The sequence below is a fragment of the Propithecus coquereli genome, unplaced genomic scaffold (assembly GCF_000956105.1).
Source record: "Propithecus coquereli isolate 6110/MARCELLA unplaced genomic scaffold, Pcoq_1.0 Scaffold210, whole genome shotgun sequence".
Classification (NCBI taxonomy): domain Eukaryota; kingdom Metazoa; phylum Chordata; class Mammalia; order Primates; family Indriidae; genus Propithecus; species Propithecus coquereli.
This window is the reverse complement of record NW_012146079.1, coordinates 6,166,272-6,179,406: the sequence shown is the minus strand read 5'-3', so window position 1 is coordinate 6,179,406 and position 13,135 is coordinate 6,166,272. Positions and strand designations below refer to the sequence as shown.

Sequence of the window (13,135 nt, the reverse complement as noted above, 5' to 3'; positions counted from 1 at the left end):
ACTCGCATTGTCTGGCGCACCAGACGCGCTCGGGACATCCTGGTTGTTATCATGGCGCATACACAAGCCGATGAACTCCTACACCTGTATCACGATTGCAAGGTCCTGAGGACTTTTTGTACATTTTTTATAGACATGGGGTCTCACCATGTTGCCCAAGCTGGTCCCAAACTCCTGGGCTCAAGCGATCCTCCTGCCTCAGGCTCCCAGAGTGCTGGGATTGCAGGCACGCGCCAGGGCACCTGGCCTGAGGACTTTTGGATCTATGCCTGATTTTCCAGTTTTCTTGCACATTCCAGAGCCACATATGCTGCTGCAATCAATGAATGTGCGTGATATGAACTGAAATAACGTATGCATGGCTGCTCGGAGGAAACGTGTGGATGGCCCGGGCGAGGGCAGTGCTCGGACACGGCAGGAGTGGTCTTTACATGTATGAAGGGCTGTCTTGGGAAAGTGAAACCAGCTTGTCCATGGAGACCAGATGTTGGAAGAGGGGACAGACCACCAGGAAGGTCTCACAGGGCAGAGGGCTGTAAGAATGTGTCCCTAGAGCCCCCTGCAGTCCTTCCCTACTCTGTGCTCTGCTGCTGCTGTCCTTCAGGCTGAATCCCTGGCTTTCGGATAGTCAGCAAAGGGAAATGCAGGAGTCACGTGGAAACTTTACGGTCTTTGGGCCTCTCTCAAGCCCCTCTCTGAAGCCCAATCAGCACCCCACGGTGCTCTACCCACCCTTCGCTCTTGACTCCTGGGAGCTGCTTCTTCAGGGCTTCTTTGTCCTCTGCAGTGAGGAGGCTGAAGCCCTTAAGCTGGCTGGCACTGTACTCAGGCCGGAAACCCAGCTCCTCCCTCTTCTTGACAAAGCAGTCTGGGTGGTACCAGCGATCAATCATGCCCAGCTGTGGCTTCTCTGGGTCCAGCATCTTCTTGGACAGGCGCATCTGGCCCTGCAGGAAAAACCGTATGTGGTACCAAGGGAGCGACAGGTCCAAGCCAAGGCCTGCCCAGCAACTGGAGGACTCGAGGGCTGCTGGGATAGTTTAGCTCTCTTAGGCCACCAAGGATTGTGCTATTCTCCAGTCTCAGTGTCCCTTAAATCCCAGATGGCTGGCTATCTACCTGCCTGGACAATTGAGGAAGTGGTAACGCTTCCTTGAAGATGCTGCTGCTGATCTGGGGCAGGCGTAAGAACAGCCGGTGTGGTGCGCTGGGAGAGCTAGAGCCTCGCGCAACACCTGGGACGGCCCCCGACACAGCACACTCGCACCAGCGGGGATTTTCTGCCACTCTCACCCTCCAATGGACTCTTTAGATTCTTTACACATACGGAGCCCCCTAAGAAGGGGTAATAAAACCATAGGCAAGGCCGGGTGCGGCGGCTCACGTCTGTAATCCTAGCACTTTGGGAGGCTGAGGCGGGCGGACTGTTTGAGCTCAGGAGTTCGAAATCAGCCTGAGCAAGAGCAAGACCCAGTCTCTAATAAAAAAAAAAATAGAAAGAAATTAATCGGACAACTTAAAATATATAGAAAAAAAATTAGCCGGGCATGGTGGCACATGCCTGCAGTCCCAGCTACTCGGGAGGCTGAGGCAGGAGGATCGCTTGAGCCCAGGAGTTTGAGGTTGCTGTGAGCTAGGCTGACACCACGGCACTCTAGCCCGGGCAACACAGTGAGACTCTGTCTCAAAAAAAAAAAAAAAAACCATAGGCAAGAACCCAGTCCCATCCGCCTGCCCAGGTAACGATCCGCAGGCCTGACATTCTTGGGAGAGTTCCTTCCGTGCCTGCGAGGTCCAGACCCAGAAGACTCAGCACGAGGGGCTGCTGTCCGTGTAGGCCAAGCTACCCAACAGCACACAGCTGCTGGCATTCCCCTTGAAGACGACCTTAACTTCTGCCTCGAAGTTTTAGTGGTTGAAGGTAGGTGGAGAAAATCTAGCAATTCCACGTTTTTCCTCTCTAAACACCCACGGGCTCAGCTCACTTTCATGTACAATATCTCGAAGAGGCAGAAACCTTCAATCAATGCCTTAAATGAGTCAATAAGTACATGCACGTCACACCATAGAGGGATAAGAAGGCTGGAGGGCACAAGTCCCCCCCACCCATGTCTCAGCTATCCGCCATTCCATCTGACTGGCTGTCAGCCTTCAGGGACTAGAACTGGTGGAAAAGGCTGGTTAATGAAGTTCCTCTGATTAAACAGAAGAAAGCTAGAGGCTCACACCAGGGAAAACACACTCCTTCAACTTAATCCTACCCCAGAACGCAGACAAACAGCCTCCCCCCAGCTACTGCTGAATCCAGAAGAGACCCCTTGTGTTAATACTTTCCAAACGCTCCCAGGTATCCTAAGAGCAGGTGCAGCCACATACACGAGTACTGAACCGACCGTAATTAGGGTCAGACTCGTCTGGAAGAAAAGTGACTGTCATCTCCAGTTGGTACTAACATCTCACTTTATTTTCAACCACTGGTGTTGAGCTAGCACCCTAAAGCCCCTATTTCTTCTTTTCTCCTGAGACAGCCAATGGCACCTACTGCAAGCAATTCACGAAGGTCAGCTGGCTGTCCAAGCCCCACACTCCCACCTTTTCTATCTTCTCCATACACCCCTTGCATGTGCTTCTGTTGGACTTGGCATACTCTGCTGCAAAGTCTCCCAACGTCTTCTCCGCCTTGCCGCCACCTCCATTCTGGCTTTTGCCTGAAGAATCAAACACACAGCAATGCTCACCATATCAGCTTCACCGTTAGCTGCACGAAGGCCCCCACCCACCTCCTGCACCTCCCCAGGACCCTTGCACCCGGATGGGAGACTACAGTTGGCCCATATCATCTCCACCTGTTTGTAACAAGTATGGTTGGTTAATAAGCTTCTTTACTGGCAATGAAGTGACCTTTCTCAGACAAGCGCTTTGAAACAGCACCATGTCAGCCAGTGTTCAGCTGTCTGACCTTCTACTCTCTCCATTTCCTCTGGAGTCCCCGCCTGCACTTTGGAAAGTACTTCCTAAGTGCTTACTTAAAAGCCATACTAAATTCTAACTCAGCTTTCTAATTTCTTCTATACTTTTATTTATCAAAGTTAAATCTTACATTAAAGGGACTATCTTGATACAGATCAGACACAAGTGTATGTAAGAGTTAACGCATGGTAAAGGTATCATTTAAAATTAGTGGGGAAAAGCTGAATTATTTAATTTGGGACAAGAGCTATATTCTTTTGTTATATGAAAATAAATTCCCAGGCTGAATGTTTCCCCCTAAGATCAGAAGTAAGACAAGGCTATCTTCTCTCATCACTTCTATTATACATTGTACTGGAGGTTCTATTAAGTGCATTAAAGAAAGAAAAGAAAATAAAAGGCATAAGTTTGGAAAAGAACAAGTAAAGCCATCTCTATTTGTAGATGACATGATTATGTATGTGAGCTATCCTTAGGAATCTATTTTAAAAAGCTACTAGAACTATTAAGTGAATTTGGCAAATTTGTGGCACACAAGATTAGTGTGTAAACGTACAAAAATTTCTACATATGAGCAATGAACCTGTTGGAAAAAGAAAGCACACTGCTATTGAAATAGCTTTAAAATACATAAAATACTTGAGAGAAATTTAACAAAAGACATGCAAGATCTCTACATGAAAGCAGTAAGATTTTTCTGAAATTAAAGACCTAAATAAATGAAGAGATGTAACATGTTTATGGATTGGAAGAATCAATTTGTTAAGATGTCAATTATCTGCAATTCAATGCACAGATTTGATGAGATGTCAATCAAATTCCTAGCGGCTATAATTTTAATAGCTCCAAATTGGCAACAACCCAAAAGTCACAACAGGAAAATAGATAAACAAATTGTGATATATGCAGAGGACTACTGTTCAGCAATACGAACTAACTAATGACACATGAGATAACTTGGCTGAGTCTCACAGACATGCTGAGTGAAAGAAGTTTATGAGAGGGTATACACAATTCCTTTTTCTCCCCTGAAATTCTAAATCAGGCAAAATTAATCTAGGGGGATAAAAATCAGAACGGTGGTTACTTGAGTTGGGGAAAGAAGACTTTCTGGGGTGACAAAAAGGTCTATAACTTGATGGGAGTGTATGTTAGATGTGTGTATACATTTGTCAAAAATCACTGAACTGTATACTTAACATCTGCACAGGTAACTATGTAAAATTTTAAAATTCCAGATACAATACCAAAGACATACCACAAATGAGAAGACGGATATGACTACATAAACATTAGTCAAAGATGAAACTTTAATGTGGCAAGACATACAATAGACAAAACTAAAATAAAAATGCCAAACTGGGAAAAGTATTTGCAAAATGTTATGGCAGAGAATTAGTATCTTTTACATTTCATTAAGAAAAAGACAAAATACTCCCAAAGAAAAATAAGGCAAGGACACAAATATCAAAGTAATATAAATGGCTTAACAAAAAAGGGCTGATAAATATATGACAAAAATTCCACTTCAATTAGGGGGTTGGGGGGCTAAACTCACAACTAATGGACGCAGGGAGCATTGCAGAGGGGAAGGGCATGCCTCTAATCCTTGCTCGGGCAAGGCAAAGACATAAAATGTAACCAAAATGTTTGTACCCTCATAATAACTTGAAATAAAAAAAAAAAAAGAAAAAAAATTCCACTTCACTGGGAGTGAAATGAAAAAGAATGACAATACTAAGAAATAGTGTGGAAGTGGAGAAATGGATATATTACATATTGTAATTGATGTAACCTTTCTGAAGGCAATTTGGCACATTACACAGAAGGCCTTAAAACTGTTCAGCCCTTCGAGCAGTAATTCCACTTCTTGGAATTAAGGAAATAACCGGACAGGTGCCCAGAATATGTAAGATGTTTGCGGCATCTCTATCTGTAATATAATGAAGGCTAAAATTCTGGTCTCAAAAGCAATGTAGCCTGGAATGAATCCTGGCTCAGGCATTTACTACCGGTTGTAACCTTGGACCAGTTACCTAACTTCTTTGTGTCTGGGTTTGCTCATCTGTAAAAACTTCTGCGAGGACACAATGAAATTAATACATGTCAACTGCTTGGAATGGTGCATGAAATGTGGCAAGTCCTCACTAAACGAATATGATGCACCTTTTAAAAATAATGATGGAAATCTATAACTTTTAACATGAAAAGAGTAAATATCAAGTTTTAAAAGTAATACATAGGTCAATGCCACTAATCATTAGGAAAATGCAAATCAAAACCACAAGACACCACTTCACACACATCAAGATGGCTACTAAAAATAAATAAATAAATAAATGAGTAAGTGTATCTGTAAGAAGATGGAGAAATCGGAACTGCATCTTGCTGGTGGGAATGTAGAACGGTACAGCTGTTGTGGAAAACGGTATGGAGGTTCCTCAAAAAATTAAGCATAGACTTAAAACCACGTGATTCAGCAACTTCACTTCTGGGTATATATAGTAAAATGAAAACAGGGTCTCTAACACGTAGTTGTACACCCAGGTTCAAAGTAGCATTATTCACAACAGACAAATGTGGACATCACCCAAATGTCCACTGACATATGGATGGGTAAACCAAAACGTGGTATATACATAAAATGAATGATTATCATGCCTTTAAAAAGAAGGAAATTCTGACATGTGCTACAACATGGGCGAACCTAGAAGAACTATGCCGAATGAAATAAGCCAGACACAAAGGACAAATACTGTCTGATTCTACTCAGATGAGGTACCTAGAGTTGTCACCAGGGGCCGGGAGCAGAGAGGACTGGGGAGTTATGTTTAATGGATACAGAGTTTCATTTGGGAAGATGAAAAATTCTGGAAATGGATGGAGATGATGGTTGTATAACAATGTGAATGTACTTAACGCCACTGAATTCTACATTTAAAAAGGGTTAAGATAAATTTTATGATATGTATATTTTGCCACAAAAAAAGGGTAATTGAGTATTGAATCATACCCAGATTGGATCCCATTTCCACAGGAAAGAAAAAAAACCCATCACTCACACACACGAATCAGTATTTTCTGAGACACTCCACAATGTTAACAATATAAATTACAGGATCTGGGATATGAATTCAAATTTTCATGGGTCTAAAAATAGTAAGTTAGGCTCTTTGGATGAAAAATCCTGGAAAATTAGTATGCTGTATTGTAACTTTATGCTTATGGTATCACAAAACAGACACATTTTCAGTAAAATTGTTATGCCTTTTCATATTACAAAATTATAATTAGGTATAAATTATAGCTAGATACAACATATACAGATCCCTAAACCTAAAACTTCCACTATCCTGAATACAAAAGGGAAAACAGCCACAGAATAAGAAAAATATTATACCCTGATACTCTGCTGAAACACCACACTCAACCCTCTGGCCCCTTCTTGGCAAATTTACTGTTATTTTTATCCACAATACTAAGCAGTGTTACACTGATCTTTCAGTTTCCAGCAGAACAGAAGCAGCTCGAGTCAAACATACCAACAGCTGCAAGAAGGATGGGCAGAGAGAGAAAACACGCTTCAGCACAGGCACAAACAGTTCCCCGAGGGAAGACAGCTGAGTTCCTATGAATGCCCTAGAATCATGAGATAGGTTAAACTGGGTCAATTTAGCAAGGTAGAGAAATGAGAATGCAGTCTCAAAAGATTTCCCTCACAAAGTGCTGAAGGCCATGCACAGTGGCTCATGCCTGTAATCCCAGCACTTTGAGACCCTGAGGTGGGAAGACTGTTTGAAGCCAGGAGTTTGAGACCAGCCTGGACAACATTGCAAGACCCCACTCTACAAAAAATAAACAGAACATTAGCCAGGTGTAGTGGCACTTGCCTGTAGTCCTAACTACTTGAGAGGCTGAGGTGGGCGGACTGCTTGAGCCCAGGAGGTTTGAGGCTGCAGTGGGCTGTGCTGGTGCCACTGCACTCCAGCCTGCGCAACAGAGCGAGACCCTGCCTCTTAAAAAAAAAAAAAAAAAAAAAAGTGATGAAAACGGACTTTTTAAAATGTAAAGGCACCCAGCAAGTTAGTCTGTCGACATTGACAAGGTGGTTCAAAAATTTATGCAGAGGCAAAAGACTCAGAGCAGATAAAACAGCACTGAAGGAGAACAAAGCTGAAGGACTGATAGGACCTGACTTAAAGACTTTCTGTGAAGCCACAGAAATCAACACGGTGTGGTCTTGGCAAGAGAACAGACAAGTAGATCAAAGGAACAAACAGGGAACCCAGAAATAGACCTACACAAATGTAGTCCACTGGCAATAACGGAGAAAAGACAGTCTTTTCAACAAATGGTACTGGAACAACTGGCCATCCATATGCAAAAAAATGAATCCAGACACAGACCTTACACCCTCCACAAAATGTAACTCAAAATCAATTACTGACCTAAATGTAAAACACAAAACTACAAAACTAGAATATAGGAGAAAATCTAGATGACCTTGGGCCCAGTGATGACTTTTTAGGAACACCACCAAAGACACCATCTGTGAAAGGAGTAACTGACTTTCATCACCAGGAAATGGAGGCTATCCCCCCAAAACAAAAGTAAGTGATAAGTTAGATTTCATTATAATGAAAAACTTACCTGTGAAAGACTCTGTCAAGAGAATGGGAAAGACGACCAGACACACAATTGGAGAAATTATTTGCAAAAGACATGTACGATAAAGGCTGTTATTCAAAATATACAAAGAACTACTAAAACTCACCGTAAGAAAGCAAACAGTCTAATCAAGAATGGGCAAAAGGTCTGAACAGACACGTCACCAAAGAAGACATACAGATGGAAAACAGGCATATGAGATGTTTGATATGATTATGGCATTGGGAAATGCAAATTAAAATAATGAAATACTATGCACGTATCAGAATGGCCCGAATCCAACACTATGACAACACCAAATGCTAGCAAAGATGTAGAATGACAGAACTCTCATTCATTACTGGTGGGAACACAAACGGTTCAGCCGTTTTGGAAGACAGTTTGGCAGTTTATTACAAAACTAAACATACTCTGATCATACAATCCAGCAATTGTGTGTGCTCTTTGGTATTAACCCAAATGAGTTGAAAACTTATGTCTACACAAAAACCTGCACCTGGATGTTTATAGCAGCTTTGTTCACAATTACCAAAACTTAGAAGCCACCAAGACCTCCCTTGACAGGTGAATGGATAAACTGTAGTACAACCACATATCGCAGTATTATTTGGCGCTAAAAAGAAATAAGCTATCAAGCCATAAAAAGATATGGAGGAATCTTAAATACGTAATACTAAGTGAAAAAAGCCAATCCAAAAAGTCTACCTACTATATGATTCCAAATATACAATATATTGGAAAAAGCAAAACTATAGAGAAAGTAAAAAGATCAGTGGTTGCCAGGGGCTAGAGGGGAGGAGGGATGAACAGGCAGAGCACAGGGGATTTGGGGGGCAGTGAAACTACTCTGTATGACGCCACAGTGGTAGACACGTCCATATACATTTGTGAAAAATGACAACGTACAATACCAGAGTGAACCCTAACACAAACTACGGATTTTAGATGACAACGATGAGTCAGTGCAGGTTCATCACCCAAAACAAATGTACCCTCTGGTGGGGATGTCGATGACTGGCAAGGGGTATACGGGGATGCTCTGTATTTTGCTCAGTTTTGCTGTGAACCTAAAACTGCTCTAAATAAATAAAATATATTTTCGAAAAAAGCTTAAACAGACCAATGGATTAGAAATTTTAAAAAGAATCCCAAAATATAGAGATTTTTGTATATGATAAAAGAAGCCTCTCAAATCAATGAGGGAAAAGATCAGCATGTCAATAAATGGAGTTGGGAAAACTAGGTTGTCATCCGGAAAAAAATAAAATTGGAGTCATGCCTCATACCACTTACCAATACACACCTGGATAAATTCCAAAGAGATTACATATTTAAATGTTAAAATAAAAGAAAGAACCATAAAACCACATGTACTGGACGCAGTCCATCCCTCCCCAGGGCCGGGCTACGTGCTCAGTGGCCAACAGTGGCCGCTGGTGCCGCAGCCTGGCTCCCTAACACTGCCACGACTCAGGGCAGCACCAGGCCCCGGCACTGCCTCCAGTCACCACCACAGGAGGAAACACAGCACGTGGGCAACAGGCCGACTCTGTCAAACCCAGGGAGCCTCTGACTCTTCCTGCCATTTTCAGATATAGATGAATCTCTGGCCTCTGGGCTCTGACTGTGCCGAGAGTCTGTGTGACACAATCCCAGAGTGCAGAGCAGCAATGGCACTTGGGACAAGCCTGGACCAACGAGACAAGAGAAAGAATCAATGGATAACACCTCTCCTTCCTCCTCCTCCAAGGGGCTCGTCTGACACTTAGTGGCAAAAGACCTGTGTGAAGGCATCCCTGCGTGACCAAGCCACTGGCTGTCTCTCACCCCAGCCGTGGGCAGCTTGATAATATGCTGCCTTGTAAAGACCTAGCGTTACATCTCCTAATAAAGCATTTAATGGCTCTGCTTTATGCTCTGTTGTCTAAGACATAAAAAGAGGAAACTATGTGGGGTGCGGTGGCTCACGCCTATAATCCTAGCACTCTGGGAGGCTGAGGCGGGAGGACTGCTTGAGGTCAGGAGTTCGAGACCAGCCTGAGCAAGAGTGAGACCCTGTCTCTAGTAAAATAGAAAAATTAGCTGAGCAACTAAAAATAGAAAAAATTAGCTGGGCATGGTGGTGTGAGCCTATAGTGCCAGCTACTCGGGAGGCTGAGGCAGCAGGATTCCTTGAGCCCAGGAATTTGAGGTTGCTGTGAGCTAGGCTGATGTCACAGCACTCTAGCCCAGGCAAACAAAGCGAGACTCTGCCTCAAAAAAAAAAAAAAAAAGGAGGAAACTATGGAGACAGTAAAAAGATGAGTGGTGGCCAGAGGTTAAGGGGAGGGAGAGAGAGATAAACAGGTAGAGCACAGAGGACTTTGAGGGCAGTGAAACTGCTCTGTATGATGCTAGGATGATGGGTGCATGCTCATCACACATTTGTCCAAACCCACAGAATGCACAGTACCAGGAGTGAACTATGGACTCTGGGTGATAATGATGTGTCAATGGAGGTTCACCAATTCTAACCAATGTGCCCCTCTGGTGGGGGATGTTGACAGTGGGGTAGACCGTGGGCGGGGGGGAACAAGGTACATGGGAACTCTCTGTACTTCGCTTAATTTTGCTGTGAACCTAAAACTGCTTTGAAAAAGAAAGCATTAAGAAGAAAAACAAAACAGATTTAAAGGCTACATTCCAAGCATCTGGGAAAATAAAATACCAAACATCACGCAACAGACAATGCCGAGTCAATGAGGTGCTGCTGAAATAACATCTGCACCATGTTCTTGATCTGCACATGTGGGGGACAGAGAGGGCAGGCTGGGGGACTTTTCTTTGCCCTGACCCCCCCGGAAGCCTCGGGGTCAGAGGCCAAACACCCACTGCCTCCCCAGTCTGTACACACCAGGCACTCCTCCAGCTTCCGCAGTCTTCTTCACTTTCTGCTGGTCGTCCCACCGCAGCTCAGAGAACCCATCCACCTCAACGTCAGGGTGCCGGATAGAGTGGCCCACCTTCCAGAAGCAGGAGAAGTGGTACCAGTGCGGGACTTTTCCATCAAACATGGGCGACTAGAAGGAAGGGAATCGGAAGGAGGCAAGTGAGCAGTGAACCTCTGACTCAGACCCGCTAGACCCGCACCCCAACCCCAGCAGCGGAGCAGCACATGAAACTCTGCTCTCTCCTGTGGAAGGAGGACAGCCCTCACACCTCCCACGAGCAGCTGCGAGTGGATGGGAAGCAGCACCCTTCTCAAGATCTTCCCGACAGCTTAGAAGACTGCTGCCTGCTGTTCCTGAGCCCAGACTCTTGGGACACGAAACAGCCATGTGGCTTTATAGAACCAAGCTCTGCTCCACGCCCCTTTTAACCACACACGGTTACATTCAGTGATGATCTGCCTCATTGCCCAGTGAACCGCACACAGGACAGCCATTCCGTGCCAGACTCCGCTGCCTCTGCTGGGAAAGGCCAGACGACGCTCCAGGCGTGCCAGGCCTCGAAGGGCCTGTGTGGCCCAGAAAGGGCTCTGTAAGTGCCTCTGCAGTTAAGAGTAACAAGGAACAAGACCCAGATAATGAGCGAGGCAGAGAAAATGTGTCAGAACACAGTGTCGGGCTCGCAGCAGCCACATAGATGTGTGGAATGCACTGGCGTCTGGGAGAGGAGCATGAGCACGGACAGTCCCGCCGGCGGAGCGAGACTGTCAGCTGCCCACTGTCCTGCAGGGTGTCGTTTCCCAGGTGCAAGAACTAGAAGTCCAGCCATATAAGGCAGGCCAGTGTCTCCTCTCGAGGTGGTTTTCTTTCCTGAGATGCTTCCCATTTGGGTTGGCACTGACTTGGCACCAGGCCTTTCACTGTGACAGGGCCACATTCTGCTCCCAGGCCCTGAGCATGGTCTGGCTTTATAGAATGGACAGCGACAGTGCCTGGGAAGGGGCGGAGGACACTCCTGTGAAGGAGTACCCTTCACAAGCCCTCTGTGTAACCCCACAACCTGCCTGTAGGACCCAGCACCCCCATGTCATGGAAGGAGACAGTGGGGCAGGAAAACCTTCCCTAGGGGTTGGTGGTAACACAGGCAGCTAATGAATAATCTGACGCCATGGTTCTTCCCAATACACCACATTGCCTGGCAGGAAGAGCTACTTAAAAATATACAAACTGCTGTGACTCAAGTAAGGGAGCCCCTAAACATCTTTTACAGAACTCAAAGCTAAATGTTATGCAGATGTAGTAAGAATATTAAAACAGCATTAAAAATAAACACTGTGCCAAACTTTTAGGATGGAGCTGTGGGGACAGGAAAAACATTCTGGAAAAGCAGTGACAAAGTATCCCACTAGCCCTCTCCCTCCGAGTGGCCTCTTTCTGGACTAACATATTAAAATGTAAGGCTAAGGCTGTGGCACTGCAGACTCCACAGCATCAACTGCTGGGTCTAGAATGCTCCCAGCCCTGCTGAGAGCATGTCCTCAGGACCCCCCTTCCCCTCCCACCGCTCCCCGCAGTGGAGAGCCATACATCTGGGTGATGGTCTGATAACGTCTGCATCCTGCACTGGGCTAGACGCTATTGAAGTGGTGGGAGGCTTGCCTTGTTAGGGTCTAGCAACGCCTGTCACAGAGGGCACATGAACAATGTTTGCTGAATGCTCCAAATCAGAGGGAAGAAAGGAGGAAGGGTAGGGGAATTCCTGCTGTGGAAAAGATGGTCCCTCCAAACCAAACACCAAAGATGGTCCATTCCCCCAAACCAGACAACAAGTGGCATTTCTGAGAGCAGACTCATGCTCTAGCTCTCAAACTTTGTACTGATAAGGAAAACCCCCATCTATTACTTGGCACATCAGCTACCTGAGACCCCCAGCCCTCATGGAAGATCCACATCAGCATAGTACTAACCTATTACCTGGCCCATCAACTAACCTATTACCTGACACATCGACTAACTATTACCTTAGCCATCTTTGACCCGACCCCTCAGGCCACCCCAACTTAATGAAAGCGGGAAAAATCAGGTAGACAGGGCTCAGAATTTGGTGGTAAGACCCCTCTGAGCCCCTCTCTGACTCTCCGTGTGCTGCTCAGTTTGTCCTCGGGACCACATGCTGTAACACTTGCTGTAACATTTTGATTCCCTGACTGGGAAAACCAACCGCGCTGGCCCATTGAAGCCCCTAGTTTGGGGATGGGTGCAGTGACTGGCAGGACCTTGGCGACAGAAGCAAACCGGTGCCAATCGCCATTTTGTGGAATATCTTCCCTCCTCAGGAGCTCCCGCCTGCGGCGGGGTCCCGAACCCACCTGGACACGCCGGAGGGAAGGACAAGTCAAATCAGGTCTGGAGGCACCGGAGCAGGTAAGGTCTCAGGACCCGTACGAGTCAGGCCCCTCAGACGATGGAAGAGGAGCTTGATCACCTCCTGAGTGCAGGTAGTTCCCAGGGCGGGAATGTGTGACCCCTGCCTGTCTGAACGCGAGAGTCAAGACTGACTGTGGTCCCAC

At 45.5% G+C, this 13,135-nt stretch overlaps 1 protein-coding gene across 1 annotated transcript in view; it reads right to left on the bottom strand.

Annotated features, from left to right (window-relative positions):
- PARP1 (poly (ADP-ribose) polymerase 1) overlaps positions 1-13,135 on the bottom strand; it is a 51,086-nt gene that overhangs the window by 28,326 nt on the left and 9,625 nt on the right. The window contains exons 2-4 of the mRNA XM_012644375.1: positions 10,532-10,697; positions 2,593-2,708; positions 733-947 (exon numbers count right to left, since the gene is read on the bottom strand). Of these exons, the coding sequence (XP_012499829.1) occupies positions 733-947; positions 2,593-2,708; positions 10,532-10,697 (497 nt within the window). The remainder of the gene's footprint in view (positions 1-732; positions 948-2,592; positions 2,709-10,531; positions 10,698-13,135) is intronic.